Genomic DNA, 25,792 nt, shown 5'->3' with positions numbered 1-25,792 from the left:
TTTATAACCATCCTCCACAGGAATCTGCGATCCACTTGGATCGCAAATATCACATGGAATACCTCCGGCTAAAGTAAAATATCTACTTTGCATATGAGTTGTAGAAGTATAATGAAGGTATAGTCATACTTGTAGTACCGGTATCTACTCTTAACATTTGCAACGGGCATTTTCAAATATCTTTGAATACAGTCGACTTTTCAAAAATATTTCCCGCCAAATTAGATTAACCAGCAGAAGCCAAGTTGACTCAACGTTTGCCTTTATGCTGAAAGTATCTGTACAGAACAGAATTACAAATGGAGACAATCAAAACACCACGGAATTATAATCAAATACAAAATTTCAAAATCAAACTTTCAAAATTTAGTGATTTCCCTCCATCCAAAATGGCCAACCAAATATCTGAGGACCGTATCGCATATTGATGCCAATCATGCAGAATAAATTTTATTTAAGCACAACAAACTTTTTACATATTTCCAGTTTAACACCCAAAGCTGTTATGTCTTAAAAGAAAAAGAAACGACGCCTGCGTGTAGCGGGCATTTCGAATTTCAGAAAATGAACGGTTAATTTATTCTCTCTCTCATAATGGGACACCACCCCACCTGGGTTCTTCCTTCAACTCGTTAATCCTGACATCACCCACTGTCCCGACAGCAAGTGAATCAAATTCTTTTTCCAGATTGTATTCAAATATTGTGCAAAACATTCACTCGCAGTATTATCTGTTAATAAATAAATTCTAATATACTTATTTTAGTGAGCTAAATATAATACCTTAATTTCTTTCTTGTTGTCGCACATTATATCGATGTGAGTGTGGTCGTAGTAGTCTGCCGTACTTGTCCAGAGTCCGTAAAAGGAATCAAATCCTCGATGCGTAGGTGTGTACTCTTTTTTGTAAAATCCCAGATGCCACTGAAATTATTAACATAAAATATTAAAATTGTTTAAACGGAGTAAATATAGATTGATCATAAAATAAAGTGGAGAGTATGTTTTGTACTTATTCATATTGATATGAAAGTCTCAGCATGACTGTCTTAATATTTACTGAATAACCAAACACGTCACTTGCCAACTCAGAAAATGTCACCATGGGTTTGAGGAAGTTTAAACTGTTTGAAAATAAAGCTTAAATCATATTAATCTGATAATAAGGCTTCATGAATGAGGGATTCAGTATCCCCTTGTATATACACCCTGTGATCACTGAATTATGACCACCCCTATGAAAATTGAATGCGACGCGTTGACCACGTGAGGTACGAGAGTGAGGAGTTAGTCAACCTACGTAGGTGTCAGTGGTTCAGTAAGTAGCAAAATTCCGAGCATGATTGATAAAAGGAAGGATTTATCGGACTTTGATAAAGGACAGATTTTGGGAGCTGGTGCCTCGATTTCCTAAGCGGCTGAACTGGTGGGTGTCCGAGAGCCGTCGTTGAGAGTACCAGAACTGGCGTCAAAATGGTCAAACAACGACCCTACGGCAAAACTGCAAAGGTCAGCGAAAGGTTGATATTAGAGATGAGAGCCGGGTTCGACGAATCGTACAGGCGAACAGGCGCAGCACTGTTGAAGAGTTGACTACTCAATACAACATAGGCCAACCCGGAACAATATCTGGCATGACCATGCATCGCACGTATGGGCTATACCAGCAAAAGATCCCTACGACATCCTCTCCTAACTAAGGTTCATCGGCGTAAAAGGCAGATTAGGTGGAGCGAGACAAGTAAAGGCGTGATCACCAGCAAATTCATATGCAATGTCACGAAACTGTATCCAAAGACTCCAGAATGGCTTTGCCCAGGACTGAACACCACCTTCCTTCCCACAGGACATGGATCTTTTAAAGATAAGCTCCACACTATGGGTATTATTGAGGAGTGTCATTGCCACTGTGGCGAGATAGAAACCTGGAAGCACGTTATCCATGAGTGCGAATCATTATTTGAAGACCTAAGAGGAGAACTCATCACGAGAATAAGATACACTCCCACAAACCAAGAATACCGCCTAGTTTACTCCAAGGTGGAATTTGCTGCCATCAGCAAATTTGCGCAGGCACTATTCAGTAGACGAAAAACAATGATAGCAAATTATCAAGGAACGCACTAAGAGATAAACATCAGATGTGGTATTGCGACACCTGGACAGAACTGTTGAAATGGGTGATCCCCTAATGATAGCAATCCAACAAGGAATAGGCTAAACAGACAAACCTGAGATGAAAGGACATGACACCCAAATAAGACTGGCAAGACTAATAATGATTCCCCATTGAAAGTAATCCATCAAGAAATGCACTAAAGAGGCAAAAACCAAATGTGAAGACATGCCACTCGGACACTACATTAAAGACCGCTGATTCCCCAAAGACAGCAAATCAACTAGGAATGCATTAAAAAGCACATTAGATCTGACGAAGAGCCATATGGCGAACTGAGCTGGATACCCTTGTCTCAGCCTGCTTTCTCCTCCCCCTCCTGCCGCCCCACTCTTCCCTCTGGAAGAGGATGGGCATGCTCTGCTGCCCTCTGGAGGCCATCTTCCCTGTCGGCCTCCTCCTTTTGCTTTCTGTCCCCCAGTCTTAAAAACTGGGGGGCAGAAAGCAAAAGCAACTGCCCACCCAGAGTATTTAAAAAACAACCGACTGGCCTCTACGTTGGCGAGCTATGGTAACGTCGGGTCCCATCTGGGGCACGGCGGCCAACAGGCCGGAAGAACAAGGGGCACAACACATTACACAGTACAAATCCCACACATTTTATATCTCTGGCTTGTCCGATACAACGAACACAGGCGGAGATGGGAGAAACCCCAGGTGCCACTAGAACCCAAACATACCACATACTTCATATCAATTGGCCTCCGAACTCCACCGATATCAATCCCATAGAGCACTTGTGGGACACTATGGAAAGGCATATCAGACGTCTCGATGCACCAATCACCTCCATACTTGCATTGCTGGGCGCATTACACACAGCTTGGTTGGCCATACCTCCCTAACGCTTCCGACATCTTGTTAAATCAATGCCACATCGGATAGTTGCTGTACTGAGGGCAAAAGGAGGATCTACGAAGTATTAGGTAGGTAGATGGTCATAATTTAGTGATCACTCAGTGTATATCCTCCTGTATATCAGAATAATTGAATGAATATTTTATCAGTTACTTTATATTATAGGAAATCTAATGATGACTGAAAGCATTAAAAAATTTTTAATAGATTGAGGTTCCTCAATATTCATAATTATCTAATAGAGGTAAATAAAAACAATGTTAATAATTTGCTACATTTAGCAACATTTTCTCAAACATATTAAAAGAAATAACATACCTTTCCAACTCCGTGTGTGGCGTATCCTTTTTCCTTCAAATACTGTGGCAAAAGTTTTTTGTCTAAGGGTAACCCCACTGGCTCAGCACCCCTAAAAGGAAGGTGCTGTACTCCTGGAAAGACAAGAAAAAATTATATTTCAAATCACCTAGACCAAAAACATAGCGAGAACCACAAATTGTAAGTCACTCGCTATATTTCTCCAAAACCAAAAAGAAGAATAAATCGAAAAACTTCGATATTAAAGGTTAATAAAGCGAATTTCAATATAGATTCCAAATGGTTTATTCCAGAATTATGGGAATGCACTATTTTTTCGATTCAATCACCGCCCGGGTTCGAATCCCGCCAATGACCGTTTTTTTCACAACCTGATTGAGTTAGTATCATTCTGGATAGCACGGTCTGTTTCTTCCGGAAACTTAGGTTTTTAGTTGAGCAACCAGATAAATTGACTACGGGACATAAGCAATTTTCAGACAACACATACATCACCAACTGCCTCTGAAATAAAAGAATACGAAAGTTTTCTTTTCAGAAAAATTCAACATTTTAATTCTGCCAATCGGGTAATTTTGCGACGTATCTCCCTATCCCTAACGCTGACATTTAAGATTTAGTTTTCGTTTCCTGCATCAGCTATCCCGAGGATGTCAGAGATGTCATTCTCTTTGTTAATATTACTGTTATTAAAAGAACGTTTTACTATTAGACACAGCGCATATGTTTTCAATTTCGTTTTCGCAATTTGTCCCCCTTTGCTTACCTACCTAGTCGCGTAGGATGTATTCCAGTCATCAGTGCTGCACGAGATGGGGTGCACGTCGGCATTACATAATAACTGTTCAAGAGTATCCCATCAGCTGCCAGAGCGTCAATATTTGGAGTTGAAATTTCGGGAGATCCGTGCAAACTGAGATCGTTCCATCCCTGAAAATAAATCTCGATCAATAAATAACTAATCGAAGAATAGATAAATAACTTTCGATTGTATTGAATTTATGAACTATTGATTTAATCTTTTGCCATTGGACTTATTTGAATTTGGAGAACAATTCATACTTTGATCAAAAATTCACACTTCGTACAGTTAGCAAAGGTACGTTTAGTATAACGTCTTTGTTAAAAATAATTTTTTTCATTTGCGATTAGGACAGAGGAAGAACATGCTTTTTATTGAATAAAAATGAAGGAGTGGAAGGCGTTGACAAAGGGAATCTTCCTCTAAACGGCCTTACATGTGTTTAGTCGAGTTACCAGGCCATACTTCAAAAACTGTGTGACTGCTTGTTGGAGGTCTGTTTAATAATAATTAATCCTAAGGCAGTCTATAAGTGGAAGCGAAATGTTTATACTAAACTTAATTCTTTTATATTTTAATGGAAAGTCTGGATCAAATTATCCAAATAGGAAAAAATGAAACGGAAATAATCTGCAGCCTTAGCAAAGGCAAAACGTTAAATTCTGACTCCACCCTACTCCCGTGAGATTTCCGAGCATCACATATGTCATAATTAGCAACCATACCATCCATATTAACTGTTCATCCCTTGCTCATTGGGGAACTTTGTGGTACAGTAACTTCGCCACCAAGTCTTAGCTGCTTGTTTGTCTAACAACTCATGAAATTTCCTACACGGAAAAAGCTTATTCTGATTTCTGTGCGGATAGCACAGTGGCATCGTCACCGTCCTTCCCACATCGGGTGAAAAAGGCACGGGTTCGAATCCCGTCAATGAAGAGAGGAACTTTTATGGGCTTTTTTTCACTCCATGGCTGAGTTAGTCGGTTTCAGGTGAAGACAACAAGTTCCTCCCCCAGAAACTTAGGATTTTTTCGTCCAACAAAACAGACAAATTTACCACAGAACACACACGTAATTCACGAACATAATACACTTGGTTAGTTGAATTAATACACCAGGTGACCGTAGTGTGATATTTTTATTCTGATTTCAGCGTGTACAAGTGAAATATCTGAATGACGTTATCTTCAATTTCTAGAAAAATTCAGCGATAACACAGTTAACAAAACTAGAATCAAAGCATTGTTATATTCAGATTTAATCCTCTCCCCTCCAAAATAATAAAAGTTTCATAAACTGCTGCGAATATTTGGTCACGGGCATAGCAGAATAAAAGTTCTTTCCGTGGAACTCGTGAACCATAAAGTTACCATTTGAGCTAAGCAAATGGAGAGGAGGAAGGTGCTCTTTCTTCATTCAACCCTGGTGGACAAGTTACATAACTTCAAAATGTTCTTCAAGAACGCGACTTGAAGAAATTTAGCCATTAAATACCATGTTTTCTTCTAGTTTCCGAAAACGTCCAGCTTCTTGTATAACGAACTCTCATTGTTATTGAATAACGAACTGTAACCAAAAGTTTGAAAACCAAATTTCATCTGTTAAATTGAAGTATTTAGAAGGGATGAAAACTGTACCAAGTTAACATGGGCAACATTCGCATGAAAAGCAATGCAATTCTAGTGCTCTTCGCACCGTGTATTCTATAGTAAACCTGTTTAAGACAAGTCTAAGAAAGGATACACTTTAAGAAATATACCAATCTATTCAATGAAATTTGCAAGACTCACATATCCTAAATGATTATCAAAAGGATGTGACCTAAGGGAAAGGGGTGAAGTTACAACAAGGTACTGAAGTGGACGAGATGTTCTTCATGTCCTATCTGCGATTTGTCAAATAAATAATGGACGCTAAATTTGAAGGACTTTCAAAGGTTTAAACGATAATTAACGCTAATAATTATTACCTTGGCTAAGGAAAGAACTGTAAAAAACGAAGAATATTAACTTAATAATGCAGAAGGAAATTTACGTTTTAATACTGATGTTATAATAGTTTTTGTTCAGTTTTAATGCTTTATGTTTTATATATTTATTTTTAGAGGAATTACGGGAAAATCGAAAAGTTACAGAATTAAATAGGAACAACATCAGGACTGTAAAGTTTAACTAACTTTAATGAAGAAGGAAAGGAAAGGAGTAGACTGTAAGTTTGTCTTTTGTAATAAATATAGGAAGAAAAAATTGCAAACATGTTAATTTATTAGAAAATTAGTCTAAAATATAGAAAAATGTATAAAAGAAATTGAAAGCATTTATAATCTACTCTTCTAACCTTTATGGCTCTGCTAGAGTAACTTTTAATAAACAGATAATAGATAAACAATAAATATAAAATAAAATCTTTTACGCTGCATTTATCAGTTTCTGGATAAACTACCTTAACAAAAGTATTCGGGCATGCCACATTTGGAAAAGCTAAGCTATAATGACCAGCTTAACAAGGTGTGGGCCAACCTTTGTCTCCAATGAAACTGAGGTTCGTCCTGGCACTTTTTTTAACGAGTTCCCTTGTAGCAGACAGCACGGATCTGGTTCCATTCAGTGTAGTTGCCAAGTCAACTATAATTGATAATTGATGATAATTTATTTATCCCTATTTTGTGTTACAATTGTTGGGCGATAACAGCAAGAAGGGAGGGAGAACACATAAGCCAGCTAGTGGCTTTTTAGGGGGTGTTCACTTTAAAAAAAGGTGACAATAAAACAGATCTGAGATTGCACAGGTGTTATTCATAAATAAATCGGATATGTTTCTACATTCCATTAAATAGACCTTCGAAAACCAACCACATATCACGTGGTTAACAACAGTACTTATAATTAGATTGTGAATGCTTTTACAACAAGAAATATAAAAGGAAAAAAATGATGAAATAATTGCCTACAGTGTTGCAAACTTTTCGGCAGCTATTTCTTCAAATTGGTTACATTATTTCCAAACTGGTACGCATTGTGGAATGCAAAGTTCAGGAGTTGAGTGGAAGGTGATTTAGATCAGACATCCCTGGTGATGTGTTCAGTTAGGAGCTTCTTGAACCTGTTTAGTGAAATGGCATTTTTGATATTTTCAGGAAGATTATTCCAGGTTTTTGCGCCTCTGTATTTTATATTTTTCTGACCTATGGCTTTTCTAAAAAGCGGAACCTTCAGGTTCGCTTCATTTCTTAAATTATATCTTATTCCTTCTTCTTCTATTGTTATAAAAAAGGATCTGAAGAGAGGAGGAAAGTTTGGTGTTTTCAAAGCATTGTAGACAAAGATCACCTCAGCTTCTTGTAGCAGTTGGTAGATGCTTAAGAGTCTTTGCTTCCTTATATCTCGAAGTCACCAATGTATTCCGGGGAAGACGTAATATTGAACGAACACATCGATTAACAATTGAATTGATTCTCGCAAGGTTTTCTTGACAGGTAGTACCCCATGAGATGATTCCATATGTGAGGTGAGGCTGTATTAAGGAAAGGAATACTAGTCTGAGAAGGGAAGGAGGCAACCAGGCAGAGCTTCGGGCGAGTATTCCTGCTAGTGACGAAGTCTTCTTTCGTAAGGTGATCATTCGTTTATCCCAACTCAGCTTATCATCTAGCCAGTTTCCTAGAAACTTGGTATCAATCACCTTTTAAAGTTGTTTTCCTTTGTATGCTATTTCGAAATAAATATTTAATGGTTTATTTTTCGTCCTAAACACCATATATTTGGATTTTTCTGGGTTTAGTATGAGCTGATTCTTTTGAAGCCAACTATGCATTACAGAGATTTTGAGTTGAAACTGGTCAGGATCTTTATTAATGAGTAGAATGGAAATGTCATCGACATACGCTACTAGGTGGGAAGATGGAAGAAGAGAGAGAAATTCATTAATGTAAAGAACAAATAGGATAGGTCCGAGAAGTGAGCCATGAGGTACTCCCCTGGAGAAATAAGAAATGTCTGAGAAAGACTGGTTTGTTTTGACGACAAATGGCTGAGCAGTAAGGTAGTCTTCAAGAAGGTTAATTTTATCTCTCAAGCCAAGATTGTTCAGTTTGTTGAGTAGAATTTTATGATTTATGCAGTCAAAAGCTTTTGATAGGTCCCGAAATAGTGCTATTGTATAGTGACCCTTTTCAAGACAAATCATGATCCTAGAGCAGAAGTCAACAATTGCCAGGTCAGTGGATCTTTTTGAACGATAAGCGTACTGTTGTTGACGGATAAGCTGATTGACTTCAAGGAAGCCCATGAAGAATTTTGCCGTGAATAATTTTTTTAAAATAATTTAGCAAAAACTGAGAGTAGAGCTATTGGACGAAACTTGTTGTAGAGTTGCAGTGTTTCCCCTTAGGAACAGGAACAATGGCTGCTTTTTTGAATCGAGACGGGAATTTACCAGATTGAAAGGAAAGATTGTAAATATACTTCAGTGGTGTTAAAATTGAGTTAAGGACCTTCTTTAGCAGAACAGGAGATATTTCATAAAAGCCAAAGGCTCCCTTTACTTTTAATTGATGTCCTGCTTCTTAAATCTCTTGATCTGAGAGCGGAGCGAGAAAAAAAAGAGCTCCTCATTGAGTACTTGACAGATTCTCTCGTTGCATTATCTCTAGAGTCAGATTCGTCTTTAAAAAGGTTCTTCACACTTGAGATAAAATGATTGCAGAAGGCTTCGGCTTCTTCCTGGTCATCTGAAATGACTACCTCGTTCGGAACTACATCTACATCTCTGTGATTTCGTTTTCCCTTCCGGGTAGCAGGTTGTCCAAGACTGTCCACTTTTCCTTGCTTGTAATGATGCCTTTAAGTTCGGAACTATAATATTTCCTTTTCTCCTACCGAATACTGTCGGTGACTTTGTTTCTGTACCTTGTGTGTTTGTTTTTATCTACCTCCTCTCGTGTTGCTCTAGCAATTCTTGCAAGTTTGTCCCTTTCTTTAGCATGTTACAAATTTTGTTTGAGATGAATGGGTATAATTTCCGTTTCGGCCTAGTGGTATTTTTATTCCCTGGGCTCTGGATATATGACGCGCATTTTTCATAACTATTTAGGATTTTCTCAAAGAAGAAGTTTGTCGCAATTTCAGGATCATCTGTAGCAAGCACCCCATCCCACGAAGACTATCAGAGCTTATTGAGAGAACCTGGAGTGACAGATCTGTAAGTGTACATGATCTCTTTCACAATTGCTTCATTTTCAATTATGATTAGGATGGGGCGATGATAAGAAATAGTTGAGAAAATTTTATAGAAGAGAGCATTTTGGCAGCGCCTTGATACAGCGTTCCAGTTCACCCTAAAGACATTCGACTGGATTCAGATTTGGACTCTGGACCGAACAGGTGAATTTGACTGATTTCTATCAAATCTGATTTTTACACAGTATGCTATGTAGAACGGAGCATTATCATGCTGGAACGCCAGGAGCTTGTTTTTATTTTTCTATAGAGTGTAGGCAGCATGGAACTGTGGAGGACTCAGCAGCACGGAATTGCACACGACTCGTCATTAATAGTTTTTTGGCACTACAACCAAAGGTCTGAATCCAAAACACAAAAAGCAGCCTTACACCATTGCCTCCCCCCTTTGCACTTCATTCTGAGCTAAATATACTGCAGTCGATGACATTCCTGAAGCATTTTCCACATGGACACTCGACGGCTTGATCTGAAGACTAGTTGCTCGGTAGAACTTTTCCACGCTCTGGGAATGATAAGCTAAACACTGCTGTAAACGAAGTTTGACGGTCGTTGCTGCGATTTGTGGCAACTCTGCCATGAAACCCATGTCATTTAGCAACTCCCTTAGGACTGTAGATGCACTTACAAACACTTCTATGAACATCGAGAACTCCAACGCTACGCTTTCCAAGGAAATCGCTCCGTTTTCTTTCAATTCTTTCTTGAAGAGACGGCAATTCTCATCTCATCTGTCAGCAGATTGTGGCAGCCCAAATAACTCGCCTTTTTCTTTCATATTTTCGCATTTCCACATTTACCAGGTACGACTGACTTTACGAAGTCCAAACGTGTGGCTGTCGCACTCAATGAGAAATCGTTGATATGGCATCCGACGATCAAAACTCTTTGAAGCTCCGTAAAGAAACTTACTGTGACAGATCTGCTTGTTTGGGATATCTCTGCTGATGTGTCACAGCAAGTCAATAGTTTTAAACCTATACCTGATTTTGAGGGGTGCGTCCGAATACTTTTTGTAGGATAGTGTATGTCAGATAAATACGCTACTATTAAACGGAGAGAGAGAGAATTTTCATTTACCAAGTCATCAGCCAATACTAATATTATGTGTGGTGCAGAAACTGCTAGCACCGGACTCAAGGAAATGATGAAAAGCAGTAAGGCATCTCTCATTGCCAATTTCGAGCATGCAAAGCTGAAAAAAAAAAAGAACATTTTACATACGTTACAGAAAAAAAAAATGCAGCCAATTATCATTTAATAACTACAAAATAGCTAATTTAATTAATAAAGTGAATTGCATGCTGTAAGAAGATACTGAAGGTAGAGGTTGAACTTTACTCTTACAAAGTCAAACATGAAAAGGTGTTGATTGCCCAAAGACATTTTTTGGCATTGGACATCCACTTCTGTAGGATGCTATTTCTGGAAATATATACGAACGAAACTTGTTTCAAAGAATGGAATAAGAGGGAATTAATGAAGAACGAACAAGAAGCAAAGTTGGTTTGGAGTTCAGTCGTAAACAGATGCTGGCTGGTTAAAAAATGTGTTCTGATTGGTATTAAAGAAGTGATAAAGTTGCAGATGGCTAGTGCGGAATCGCAGTTCATTGGAAAGATGCATTAGCAGAGTTCTACCTGTGATAATAACGAGGTCTCGGTTGAAAAGAACTTAATAAGTTGCTCAAGCGTATAATTCGGAACCAGACTTTTTTAAAGATTTTTAAACTGGCGTATTGCAGTTTATGTTTCAAATATATGATATAACTTGTAAATAGCGGTTTATTCTTATGTGAAATTATAATTCAATAAGAGAATGACATTATGTGGATATACACTGCTGTTCAAAGAAAGTGCATCACCCCTTAAAATTGTAATTTTAGTCCGAATAATGTAAGTATACGGCAATATTTCTTAGAGATTGCATCCGATGAGATTAACACGCGTAGGTGATGACGTAATATTGCATCAGCTGTTACTTTCAGCTCTATAAGCACGCTCTGCAAGAGTTGCAGTCATTCCTTGTTTGTGTCAGGATGGTGAATTACGTGCAGTTGACGCCACGAAGAAAGAGTGCTGTTGTTGCTTTACGTGAGGAAGGATGTTCATCCCATCATATTGCTTATAGAATGTCTTGTAATCAGTCAACAGTGAGTAGATTTCTTTCTAAACTCAAGAATACTGGTTCTGCTGATAGGAAAAAAGGAACCGGACGCAAACGCGTCTCTACGCCGAAACAGGACCGCGTTTTGAAGCGCGTATGCCTTAAAAACTGTAAAGCTCCTTCGTTTGAGCTGAAAAGAGAATGGGAAGAAAATACAAGAGTGGTAGCAAGTGCAGTAACAGTCAGAAGACGCCTCTCCAAAAATGGACTTGTAGCTCGTCGTCCTAAGAAGAAGCCCCTCCTCACACAAAAAATGAAAAAGGCCCGATTAATTAATTTTGTGTAAGAAGCATGTCAAATGGATCCCCAAGCAGTGGAAATCAGTTATTTTCTAGGATGAGAAGAAATTCAACCTGCATGGCCCTGATGGGAGACAAACGATTCGCCGTAAACGTGGTGAAGAATACCATCCAGACTGTATGGTGTCTACAGTGAAATTCCCTACCAGCAAAATGATATGGGGGTGCATTTTGTGTCACCTCCAGTTTATAAAAGGTTCCGTAAATGCCAATGGATACTTGGCTATATTGGAAGGCAAATTGCTGCCAACCATTAAAGACCATTTAACCTGCGAAGTAACTGCATCTTTCAGGACGATTCTGCTCCTTGTCATCGGGCGAAAAAGTGTAAGTAGGCACTTCTGTAGTTACTTTAGCTTCGTTTCTGCATTAGAGGTTCAACAGTAATGTGTTTACATTTGTTACGGGTGAAAAAATGGTTGGAAGAATGGTCCATTACAACTGTTAGCTGGCCAGGATTTAGCTCGGATCTGAATCCTATAGAGAACTGTTGGCATCGTGTGGAATCTGCAGTTGCCAGAAAGAAACCAAAGGCCTTTCGTGAACTTCAGGAAGTCATAATTCGTGTTTGGAACCACGAACTATCAGTTGATTATCTCCAGAAATTGATCTTGTCAATACCTCGACGGTGTGCTGCTGCCATCAGGGTCAGAGGCGGTTCAGCTAAATATTAGTTTGCACCTGGTGAGCTTTTCATTTTGTTTTCCATTTAAAATGATAAACCGAAGTAAACTGAGGGCTTCTGATAACATTTCAGCCATAATTGTCGTGTTTACCAAAACTGTTGTATAAAGGTTGAAAATGCTCATTTTGGAATATTTTGAGAGCACCTGTCAAATATTACTTAGCTTTGCCTTAACTATTAATAAATATCTTTTGTTTATATTTCTATTTGTGATGCTAGTCATTAATGTAACATACCATCGCGAAAAAGGGTTAGAAATGAGAAATTCCTATGTGATGCACTTTCTTTGAACACCAGTTTATTACTCAGTTCATTTACTTTTTTAACGGGACATCTCGAGATGTCCCCATAAAAGAAACAAAAGCGATCGAGACGTTTAGACGTATTTTCTACAAGTTTTTTCTAGCAAGCTGCACGAATATTGAGCAACTCTTCCCATAAAGCCCACGTTAGCTGCGTGGTGAAAGTGGCATATATTAGGCTTAACACTTCAATTTACGCTTCAATTCATCCTAAAGATATTCGACAGAGTTAAAGTCTGGACTGCACTGCGGGCCAATCCATTCAAACATTATTCTCTAAATCGTATGTGGACACAGGATATGCTTTATGTCATTGGAAAGTTATCGTGTTGTAAGTTTCAAGAGCCATTACTGTAACACAGCCATGGTATTGACAGTGCATAATTTTTCAGAGTATTCAAAGCAGTGTTGGTGGCAGTTCCAAGCACAATACCAACGGACTGTGTCCAAACGAGGAAAGAAACCCCGCAACAAAACACCGTCTCCTCTAAGCTTCATGGTTGGAACAATCGCCATCCTGCGTCGGATGGGAAAGTAGAAGATGGTTCATTTAATTTTCATGGTATTTTCACACCCAACACCAACCACACAACCTTCAGATCGAAACATTGTTTCACGTGATTCGACCACAAACCCGCTTTACGCTGTTTCCGGTCTCAGAAAAGAAGAGAAGTAAACCTACAGGGTTTTCAAGTGTCATATAAAGTTAAATTTTGGTAATTAATTGATAGAGATAACTATTTACTTTTCATTTCAGTTAATCACAGAAAAAGGAACAAAAATCCAATTAATTTTAGAAAGAAAATCGAACGAGCCTGCAATGCACATTGCATAGATTAAATAACTTGTTGTATACAGCAGTGCAGCTATTAAATACTCTACCAATTAAAAGGAAAGTAAGAGGGCTAGAATACCAAATTTCATTTTAATCTAAATTTCTTAATGCTAATGAACTCTGGGAATACTTTGTCACGGATAAACAACTGTGCATCTGTAAGAAAAACTATTGTCAAAAAACACAATTCGTGACCTTTGTTTGAAGCAAAATCCTCGAGATTAGCACCGTGTCATCAGAATGACATGAAAAGCATGTATGCTGTGATCTACGTAGATCCTTTAGTACTAAGGGGGTCCGTGGAATGTCTTAGATTACCTTATACTTAAAAGCAGTTGAAAATACAGCCGACTGGGCTGTAAGTTAAAACTGATGCGTACTTGTACTTTAAATGCATGAAACGCTAATTAAAATCAGGAAAGATCCATCCTAGTTTTAAAAAAATAATAATAAAATAAACAGGTGTTAGGATTTTAATCTATTTTGTATTCGTGCGCGCGACGTGCTAGTTGTATCTTAATATATGACAAAATTTAAAGCGGTATAATACTTGACACAGCAAATTTTAATTTTAGAATTTCTTTCAAAAATATATTCTGAAATACAGCATAATATATGAGTATAATACAACAAATCAATGTTCACTTTCTATAGAAAAATACTTATTTTTTTCAAACCATAATTAAAAAAGGTCCATCGATTTCTTTGATTGTGTGCAAGAACAATTTGTGAGCGAAGAGGAACTTCCGAGAGAAATAAACTTAGTGTTTCTGATTTTAAGAAAATTAAAATATACTCACATCAATTCTCTACACGTTTGCCAACGGAAACCTTGAACACCACAAAGGCTGATGTTCAAGATTTGCGTGCATGTCGATAAGATAGGTAGTCAAGGTTTCGCTCTCTTCATTTTAATTGGTCTTTAATGTTATCAGTGAAAGCGCCAAGAAATATTTTATCTGCGTGTTGTAATTCACAAAAATTATATTTGCTTGTTCCACTCGCTGCATAACGATTTGACCAAAGTAAAACGGTGTAAATGCATGTTATTGTAGTTCAGTTGTTTTCAAACTGGCATAATATTAAACTTGTTAATTCAAACCACAGTCTCTCATTCTTTCGTGTTCCCAATACGTTTCCGAGGAGAAAACGTAAAATCCATAACGTGTTTTGTATGAAACTTTAACTCATTGGAACGATGATACATCTGAGCTGTTGATGCAGCAGTCCTCTTTATTTTAAAGAGACCAACACGGTGATTAAGTCATGCGAAGCAGGTTTTAAATGATTTGGAGTCATTCACCTCTTCATTACAGAAAAGGTTATTCCATGATATATCTGGACTTAACTAGATAGTGTTCAGTTCTCGGGATACATCATGGAATAATCTTTCTCCTAATTAATACGCGAGTGCATGTTTCAAAGAGCTAGCATTCATAAGAACTAGAGGACTATCGCTGAAGATTATATAAGATGTATCGCATGTGAGCTTGTTGGAAAATTAATCGCACATAAGGACTTAGGCCACACGTTTCACCAGATTTTAACGTTACCAGAACGAATATTTGTGACGTAATATGGATGGTGCGTCAAGAGATCCCATGAACACATGGGAGCTCTTGGCGTACTATCGGACCATCAGCTGGTTATCCGATATGTGCAATGCAGCCTTTCTTCCAGATCATTGTATGCCTCCACCATCTGATCCTTAGCATCCAAAACTGCCTTCAGCAAAATTTCTTGATTTAGAGTATTGGTTCCTTAAACAGCTAAACAGAACAGAATTTCTGAATTGGTACTGCACTCGATTCTAGAAGTTATGCTTTAAAAACAACAGACCGCAGCTTAAAATATCCAAACCGCATGCATCAAAGTACCTCCCCAAAATCGACGATATTGTGTGACATTTGTGTGTCCCTAGAAATGTGAAGATATTTTCACATTTCCTAGAATATACCAAATGGGTTAGATAACCTAAGGTTATCTAAGTAGCATGTTATCGGGAAATACAATCGAGCTTGTCAGCAGACTTGCACTTTGCCTGGACAAGTTCTGTGAATCTAAATCATAAAGAAGAAAAAGTGAAGGAAACTTTCACGTTGGTGCTGCGAAATCTGCTATCTGTGAAGAGACCGCAAGATCCAGATACTGAAGATTGTCAAGGTTTCCTCCTTGCTTATGAAGATTAAAGCTTAGGCTAACCTAATTGTGAACATTATGTATCAGTATTTCTTAAACAATTATGCGATTTCAGCTCGTTGATGTAATGTATGTCAAAATAGATTCTAGTATATTTTATTTAGGTCATATCTTGTTACAGGTATGAAAGTAAGTTTACTTTATAGATTCATTTGAAGACGTCATTCGCTAAAAGTAATGGCTGATCAGTCAAGCGAAAACCAATCATACTAGTTTTCGCTTCACATGGAACGGTATGATAATCGTAGAGACCTGATGACACTGTGTTTTTAATAGGAAATTCTTCTTCTTCTTCTTCTTTAATGCTGCCGAATGGCGTTTGCGACTTCGTTTTGATATTGTTCTCTGTCTAGCGCTGCGTGTAGAATTTGTGCTGTTGTCATGTGAAGCCAGGTGTTGATGTTATCTAGCCATGCCATTTTCGGTCTGCCTGGGCGTTTCTTGCCTTCGATCTTTCCCTCCAGGATGAGTGGTAGTAGGTGATATTTTTGTTGGTTCCTAGCGATGTGACCTAGGTATTTGCATTTCCTGCTGATGATGGTTTTGAGCAGGTCCCGTTCCGTGTGCATGTCCTGCAGGACCTGTGCGTTGGTTATCTTGGCTGTCCACGGAATTTTCAGCATTCTTCGGTAGAGCCACATTTCGAACGCCTGGAGCTTTTTTGTAGTGGCTGATGTTAGAGTCCAGGTTTCTACACCGTAGAGCAGTATTGGCCAGATGTAGCATTTCAATGTGCGTAATTTGAGCACGATGTTCAAGCTTCTGTCGGTGAGGAGGGTTCTCCATTTGGTGAATGCCTGCCTGGCTTGTTCAATTCTGCTTTTGATTTCGGCCTCATGGTTCAGCTGGTCATCAATGAGCACTCCGAGATACTTGAAGCGGTGTATTTGCTCTAATTTTTCGTTGTTTAGTTTGATCGTGATTTTGCTTGCAGTCCTGCTGACCTTCATCACCTTTGTTTTCTTTTTGTTGATTCGTAGCCCCCATGCTTGGCTTTCTATGTCCACTTCGTTCAAGATGGTCTGTAAATCTTGTTCTGAATCCGCTATTAGTGCTGTGTCATCGGCATATCTTAAGTTATTGATGTAGTGTCCGTTAACTTTTATGCCGATGTTCTTGTCAGCCAGTGTTTGGTCGAAGATCATTTCCGAATAGATGTTAAAAAGAATGGGAGATAATGGACAGCCTTGCCGGACGCCTTTTTTTTATTGGAATTGGGTCTGTCAGATCGTTGTCATAGCGAAGCCGGGCTGTTTGATTCCAGTAGAGAGTTGTAATAAAGTTGATATCATTGTTTTCAAGCCCAAGTTTTCTCAGTCGGTCAATTAGGCGGTCGTGGTCTACTGAATCGAAGGCTTTCTCGTAGTCAATAAAACATATATACACGTCTTTTTGATGTTCATAGCACCTTTGTAGCAATATTTGTAAACAGAAAATTGCTTCTCTGGTGCCTAGTCCCCTGCAGAATCCGAACTGTGTGTTTCCTAGTGCACTTTCGCACTTACATCTTATCCTTTGCTGAATCACCTTGAGGAAGACTTTTAGCACCTGGCTCATTAGACTGATCAGCCTGAAGTCTTCGCATTTCCGGCTGGTAGCCTTTTTTGGTAGGGCCACAAAGATGGATTGGAGCCATTCGGATGGAATGTCGTTGTTGTTGTAGATTTGATTGAACCATTTCGTTAGTTGTTGGATGTTGCTGTAGTCTAGTTGTTTCAGCAGTTCCACATGAATCTGATCAGGTCCACAGGCCTTGCCTGGCTTTGTTATTCGGATGGCATGTTCCACTTCAGATGTTAATATGTGGAGATTGTCTTCCTGTGTTTGTTGTTGCGTTTTTGCCGGTTTTCTGTTGGTGCCGAACAGATTGTATATATAGCTCTTCCAGGTGTCGAGTTTGGCTTGTTTGCTTAGTATAGGTTGATTGTTGTCCGTATATAAACTTGGGATAGGAGCCGGTTTGTAGATGTTTCCAGCTTCTTTAAGCTTCTTGTGCAGGTTATAGTTGTCATTTTTCTTGATTAGGTCTTCGATTTCTGCACACTGATCTTCCATCCATTTTTCCTTCGCCTTCCGGATTTCCTGTTTGATCTTTTGTTGTATTTATTTGTATTTTTCCCGGTTGTTGTTGTTTTTGAATATTCTCCGTTCATCCATTAGGTCTAGTATGTGCTGGGTCATCCACCGTTGTTTCTTTTTCGACGCCTGATGTCCTAGCAGGGTTTCTGCTGTTTCATTGATGCACTGTTTGAGTGAACGCCCGAATGCTTGCACGTCTGTTGTTACTGCTTCGATCGATCGGATTGTAGTGTTGAGATGAAGCTGTACTTGTCGTCTGTTGGCGGTGTTCTTCAGTTTCTCCAGGTCGATTCTTTTTGTTGTGCTTGTGCGTTTGACTGCTCGTAATTTGAGACGTAGTGTTGCTGTTACTGGGTTATGGTCTGATGATATGTCAGCTCCGGGGTAAGTTTTTGCATTGAGGACACTTGACTTATATCTGATGTTGATTAAGATGTAGTCAATTTGATTCCTGACGATATTGTTGTCAGAGTCTTGTGGTGAGGTCCAGGTGTATAGTCGTCGAGGTGGTAGTTTGAACCAAGTGTTGGCAATGCTAAATTTTTCTTCTTGGCAGAACTGGACGAGTCTGTCGCCTCGTTCATTCCGTGTCCCCAAGCCATGTTCTCCGACTATGTTTTGTAGCTTTCCTTGACCGATTTTGGAAATTAATAAACGCAAATCATTCCTGTTGTATTTAAGCCCAGTTTCAAGTTAAACTAAAGCGTTGAGGCGCGTAAGTATATTGTGTTGATAAACTCAAATGTGGTGCATCATTTGTGTCGCAAAGATTTGATGGAATGATCAGGGTGGTGCAACAGAGCAGCGCAGACGTTGGCCGGCAGAAGAGTCTTCAATTCCCAAAAAAGATATTCCTGGTTAGCTGGAAGATGTGAGTATGATGGTACTTTCAGATCAGCGCCGTCATTGCTACGAGGAGGATGTCCAGTTGGGTGTTTATTCAGTTCTGGTTGTGGCCGGTGATGAGGGAGAGAGTGTGAGGAAAGGCAAAGCGGTTTCAGAAACGTCTGCTCTGGATGTCTCATTTGTAGGATCAGACGCGGAGAGATAATACCTGCCCCTCTGCAAAGGCATACCTGCTAAAAGCTAAAAACGCTTCTTTTTATTCTAATATTTTGCTTTTCGGACTGAGTGTGGTTAAATTTAGACCCAATAAGAGTTCATTACGCAGGTCCAGGTAGATACCACTGTGCTACCTGGCAGACGAATGCATTACGCGGTGTGCCAGCCCTCCAGTTCTCCGCATCCATGATGGGCATCGTTTATAAAACTATTATATTATTATATTATATTAGGGTCACCTGGAAACTCACTTGTGTATTGTGTCTGTAAATTGCGTGTGTTCTCTGTTCGATTTCCTGTTTTGCTGGACGAAAAATCCCAGATTTTCCAGATTTGCCTCCGGAAGACCGACTAACTCAACCACGGTGAGTTAGTTTATGGGCTTTTTCTGAGTGAAAAAGCCCATAAAAGTTCCTCGCGTCATCGACGGGATGCGAACCTGGGCCTTTTCCACCCGGTGTGGGGAGGACGGTGACGATACCACTGTGCTACCTGGCAGACACTTTGAATGAGAAGCCAAGCAATATTTACCACATGTGAGGTATCTGATAACATAAATTAAATGTGAATGCAGATTCATTCACCCTGGTAATATATGAAGCCAAAGTCTGGGCATCTTCCGCTCCATCTACCATCCTCAACACTCAATCAGACGAACGCTAGTTTCTTCGTTGGTTCACCGCGAAGTATCAAGTAATGGGGTCTTATCATATGACTGCAAAGATAGAGGTCTTAAACGCCGCACTTAAATTCAAGTCTGATTAGTGAATAATTATAACCAAAGTCAAGATAATCGTCGGACTCATTACATTACTCAATTTCTGTAATCAGTGAGGTTTGAGGATTTCTGTTCTCGAACATCCATGAAGTTATAAGAACTACCTACACCTAGTCGGCAGATTCTTGCCGTCAAAGTGCTGAAAGAAGTCCAGAGTCTTAATGCTGACTACTACCGCTTTATCACTTACCTTAAGAAATTCCTACCAATAAATACTTGAATATCATGTAATACATTGTGTGAATTCCAATTTTATTTTATTTTATTTTGTATTTTCTATCGCTAGTGTCTCCGAATATCTGGAAACCTAAATCTCTATATGGGCAATTAGGCATAAACTGCATATTTATCTTTTTTTTTGCCCCTGTCCTGATTCCAGCGATGCAGGCACAACAAGATTCACATAGAGACCTTTACGAGTACTGTGTATTACAAGTTAAACATTAGCCAAGTGGCTAAGGTTGAAAGTGATGTCTTTTCACTTTAGGTTCCTTGACGCAACACAATTCTGAACTACCCAAATACAACTTTCAGTGTTGGAATTATTTTAAATTATAACCTTGTTATTATAATCTGATATTTTATGTGTTAAAAATAGTCTTATCAATTACTTTTAGATATTATTATATCTTTAACGAACGGTTAGAACTGGCATGGTCCAGTTGAAAGACAGTACTGAAGAAGAGGACGAGAAATTTTATCATGATGAATGAGCACTACACCAAATGGATTATCTCAGTTTAATTAAATTTGACACATATAAAAGATAAATTGGCTCAAAGAATTCTGTAAGACAATGGACCGAAATTGTAAATAATCTCAACCTTGTGCGGCGCGAACTTTTATTGCTGCATCGTTTAGAGTGTATTTGTGTAATCTTAAGATTACATTTGTAAAAAAATTAGAACGCATGTCACTTAAACATACATTTAGAATCAAGCATTGGGAATGTCCCAAGAGCTGGAATTTGCACAAATTTTAATGGAAGAATATCTGTGATCTCCTCAAAGAGACGACAGATCTAATTACAACTGAAATTACAATAAATATAATTATCTTACACTAACCTTAAAGTCTTGAGTCCATTATTTTCATCGAAAATCCCTATTTAGAACTTTGAGGCTTGTACGAGGGAGTTTTTGAACCCGAATCCTTCTCTAACAATAAGCATACAACGTTCTGAAGATTTTTCATCTTCTATAAATCGCAGATGTAATCGAAGCGTTTGATTTCAGTGATATCTGCGATTTGACGATAATACTAGACGTCTTGAACATGTCATGTTATCCAGTTTTATAAAGATTTCTTATTTGAAAATGATTACAATCTGAAATTATTCGAGGCATTTTTCTAGCTTGTTCAGCTTTCTGTTTGAAGCCCCTCTAAACGTACTTTTCAGAAGATAGAATTTATATCCCAGATAAACAAGAAAATGAAATGGGCGGTGTTTTTAACCACTGTGCTACAGCTCGGACCCTATTTACGGTAGTTCCCGATTATCTCCATTCTCAATAATTTCTGTATGCCATCAATCAGCAGAGTATACCTTGTGCCAACAGCGTTTCATTACTGCCAGCTGTCCAAACAGTCTGGTTGCTACCTCTTTTGCATGCACACTCAGTTTATTCAGCAGTATTTGTACACTTCCCGATATATTATGCTGACCAATGTAGCGTGTCTCATTTATAAGTTGTACGTGAGTAAAATACCGTCGAAGTGATTAGTATTTATACTGGTATTAGCCATATAGTGCAAAGAAGGCACAGGCTTAAATAAAAACGCTCATTGTATTCAAATCCGAGATTGTCTATTTTATAAATGCCAAAAGGTTCAAAGATAAGTTCCAGCACGCAAACCATGAAGACTACTTGTGAAAACAGAGGGCCAGTCAGTGAGAAGAGGAATTACATCCGATATAGGGAAAGTGCATACGGATTGCAAAGAATTTGTTTCCTATACAGTTGTCCTTGGAGAACTCAGCAGATTAATGAAAAGCCTGCTATAGATTGACTTTGTGACTGGCAACATTGTCATTCAGGAAGAGGATTCTCCTGAATAGTTTTCCACAACTTTTAGTTCTTAACTGCTCGTAATATTTCAATAGCAAAGCGGAATAATTTTCAGCCACAATGGATTTACTCTTCTGAAGGTAATCAATGAATATCATCTCTTCTTTGTCCCAAAACAGTGATGCTATCGCCCTGGGAACTGATCAAGTTCTTTAAATTTCTTGTTGCGAGAAATTCCTTCATGATGTCACTGATTGGTCAATCACAATTATGAATCCAAGTTTCATCCATGGTCACCAGTTGGCTAAAATATTGTTAAAATCTAACTTGTTAACACCATTGATCTCCTCCTCCTCTCTGGAGCTGCATTCAAATCTTTTGGCGCACATTTATTTGAAATATTTTGTATGTTCGGTTCTTTGTGGATAATATGAGGGACTCGTTCACAGGTTATATCTAGTGTCTGTCTTTTCTATGACGCAGTCGCGATTTATCTTTCATTGCTCTTCGTTCCCACCACCCTGGATGAATTCAGCAATCCGATTCTTGATGGTAATGTATGATAGACGATCATCTTGTAAAATCGCCTTCATATCCTAGTGGATTTGTTTCTCAGACAGTCCTCTCAAGAAACATATTTCGTTACTACCCTGATCACTTCTTTTGTAAAATTGTAACCTTCGGTGTACAAGAATTTTTTTAAATCTAAAAGAATAATAAATTTTAAGATATTGCTCTAATAATTAAGTTAGCCGCATATTAATGTTTTATTTTAACATTATCGCATTTATTTTATTTGAAAATAAATATACAGTAGGTCAGAAAAATTTCAAAATCTGCATAAAACAGATTTTTTTAGACTTTAAGAAATCGATATTAAAGCAAATTCAAGATAAAGTCGATTTAGAAACAGTCCTACTGTTAAATATGGTGAACATGATGTTGCAATTGCAACATGGAAGTGCAGTAGATAACACGGACATTAAGATTCCATAAAAATTTTATGCTCCGTTGCTTTATATTTCGCAATCTTCTGTACAGCAATTCAGCTTTCTTTTTCCCCATACGTGGCTGAAACAATACAGTACAGTGAGTAAAATGAATGACTTCTAATTTCAATGAATTTCAAATGGTTAAGAAATGGCTGGAATTATTATACTCGTAGGCGTGTTTGCTTAGAAAGAACGATGTTTAATGGATTTATTCTACGCTACAAATGGTCAAGACCATCTGTCTGATATTTTATCTCTATGGTAAAATGGGACGAATTTATCTGCGTTTGTTTAATGTTGTTTAAAACTGTTAGAGTTTAAATAAGTGGATAAAAACATCTAGTTTCTAATAAAGATGTTAAACCATGAAAACTCATTAAAGAATTATTCCATTCCACGCATCAAAAAACACTTCACTTCTGTGTTTTGCCATCTAGTTATTGACAAGAGAAAGCAATTGCAGCCTTCTTATTCGAGGTAGGTTAAATTCTTTTTAATAAACTGGCAAGAATAAACTGATATTTTCACAACATATTTTGGGTGATGTTGTCTGCCAGTTACGTAATTGGTTAAACGAACTTTCAGATAATCCAAGCCCTATCGATGTCCCACTTATTCAAACATTTTCATGGAACAATGTATTTCAGTCTTAGCATTAGATAATCGTTATAACAGGAGAAGGAAAGCGCGAGAAAAACTCTTAAATTAAACAACTGAATTAACCGATTCAATGCGTTGTTATACAGGATAATCAAAATATCTGACACAATTTAATAGATGAAACAGCACAATTTAAAAGCAAAAAAAAAGTGTAAATATGTTGTTGAAGAAAATCGTTAGTCATGTAAAGAAATTTCTTAAGAAAAGGGAAAAATCATTACCTTGATTTCTGTAAAAATTCGCACAACTTTCCGAGTCAGCTGCCACTGCTCTGAAGAGTCGGTATTACCGTTCCTTTGTAGTTGTAATATGTCTTGCGCAATACAAATGTCACGGAGTGCTGCTATGTTTCGTCAGCAGAGTGTTCATCTTACTGAATACCAAATTTTTTTCCTGTTCATTTTTGTCTGCTACAGTCCCTTTATTTAACTAAATACAGACTTACTGTTCAATTAAATAGAGACGTACTGTTCATGTGTGTGTTAAGGCAACTAAGGATATAGGGAGTCAGTATATCGTGCTCTTTGGTCAGTTTGCTGGGTTGTCCGCTGGACGAAACATCTAGGGAAAATAACAATGTAACCATCGCTTGAGTGGGACTAATTCAGTCACCTTGTGAAAAGAGCCCATAAAATTCCTCTGGTCATTGACTGGATTCGAATCCAGGCATTTTCCACCGGATGTGGGAGAACACTGATTATAATCGCTATGTTACCCCCACGAGGGCTGCTGTTTATCTTTATTCTCTCTTCTACACAGAACTCCAACAGCATGTTCATCGAGTACATACGTCGTATAAATGAGATCAATCACTAAAGAGTTGAGAATAAATTTCGAAATTCATGAAAGGAGAAAATATACTACGATATGCATTCTTCTATGAATGAGGATCTTTTATATGCTGTACCGAACTTATTGTAACAGAGCTTTTCTGTACTGGGAACCAATTACAAATGGTACGTGTGTTTCTCTCGATATAGTTTGAACTGAGGTACACTGATGGGTGTTTTTATTTCAATCATCCATCCTGAAGTAATATAGCGGTCACTCAAATCACAAGCGCTTGTCATTTAGAATTCCCATGTTTACGATCAAATACAGATCACATTTACAGTACTGTATATTTTATTTATTTATTGTACTAAGAGGTTCCTTCTAAAATTTGGCAACATCGCTGTTAAATCTACAGGGGTTAGATAACTACAATGTACTCCCTCGGCCGTTTTTGACCAACTGCACGGAGGAAAAAGCCATTAAAACGATCTAGAAACACAACACAAAAAAGAAAAATACATTGAAGACAGTCATTCAAAGTCGACGTTGAAATGTCCGGGTTATAAATAACTGTCAGCCCATTTCAAAGTCCACATCATCGTCAATTAAGATGACTACATTTGATATATCCATAACAAATCACAAATCAAATAATGGTGAATAAGGAAATCCTTACGACATCAAAGAGTTCTTCAAGAAATTACATCCCAGAGTCTGCAGGAACCAGGTACTCCATTGAATAAAAAACCTTGCACCACAAGCAGCTGCCTAGGGCAGAACTGCCAGCACAAGTGGCTGCCAGGGACAATCACAACAATGCTGATAGCACTTTGAACTGTCAGTGGATATCAAAAAAAAAAAACTCAGACTATTATATTAGGGTCACCCGTAATTTCTTACATATATCCCTTTATTTATTATGTCTGTAAATTGCACGTGATCTCTGGTCCATTTGCATGTTTTGCTGGACGAAAAATTGAGCTTACGATGAAGCGGGACAAAAGTTGATATGGTGGGGTACCATAGAATAGCAACGAAATGAGGAGACAGAGAGAAACCTCAGACAGGTATAAGGGACATTTATCGGGGTTGCATAAGAATTACCAAAAAGGTCACATTACACAAGTCGATACAAGATGCTGCAAAACGTGGTAGCATAACATTAGTATCCCCTCCAACAGCTGAACAGGACGAACAGCGGTGAACCATGCTCGATGTAAGGGTGTCTATAAGATTCCGTGGGAACAAATCTCATTCTTCCACCAGCGCAGACCTCGGTCACCAAGTGACCGAGGAGGTGGTTGTCGGCGTGCAATGCGATCAAACATATATGGGACGCCCAAAGGCTTCCATGCACGTTTGATTGAATTTAAGTCTGTGATCGTGCTGGCCACGGGCAATCGTTAGTTATCTTCAGTTTCAAGATATTCCTCCCCTACTTGAGCGCTATATGCAGTGGCGTTGTCCTGCATGAAAAAAAAAAAAAAAAATCTGCGAAAACCGCACCCCTAGAAAGTCATAAATAGAGTTCGAGGATCTGTTCTCAGTACTTCTGCGC

General features: G+C 38.3%; 1 protein-coding gene across 1 annotated transcript in view; it reads right to left on the bottom strand.

The window, feature by feature from the left end:
* The window catches only part of LOC150080495 (arylsulfatase B-like), a 33,623-nt gene extending 9,871 nt beyond the window's left edge, over nucleotides 1–23,752 (bottom strand). Inside the window, exons 1-5 of the mRNA XM_090381788.1 lie at nucleotides 23,682–23,752; nucleotides 10,475–10,589; nucleotides 4,123–4,282; nucleotides 3,353–3,465; nucleotides 784–924 (exon numbers count right to left, since the gene is read on the bottom strand). Coding sequence (XP_090237914.1) covers nucleotides 784–924; nucleotides 3,353–3,465; nucleotides 4,123–4,282; nucleotides 10,475–10,567 — 507 coding nt within the window. The 5' untranslated portion in view covers nucleotides 10,568–10,589; nucleotides 23,682–23,752. The remainder of the gene's footprint in view (nucleotides 1–783; nucleotides 925–3,352; nucleotides 3,466–4,122; nucleotides 4,283–10,474; nucleotides 10,590–23,681) is intronic.
* Nucleotides 23,753–25,792: the final 2,040 nt, after the last annotated feature.

Source organism: Mastigoproctus giganteus, chromosome 9 (assembly GCF_048544385.1).
Source record: "Mastigoproctus giganteus isolate SK-2022 chromosome 9, ASM4854438v1, whole genome shotgun sequence".
NCBI classification, from domain to species: domain Eukaryota; kingdom Metazoa; phylum Arthropoda; class Arachnida; order Uropygi; family Thelyphonidae; genus Mastigoproctus; species Mastigoproctus giganteus.
The sequence above is the reverse complement of the archived record's forward strand: the minus strand, read 5'-3'. Positions and strand labels throughout refer to the sequence as shown.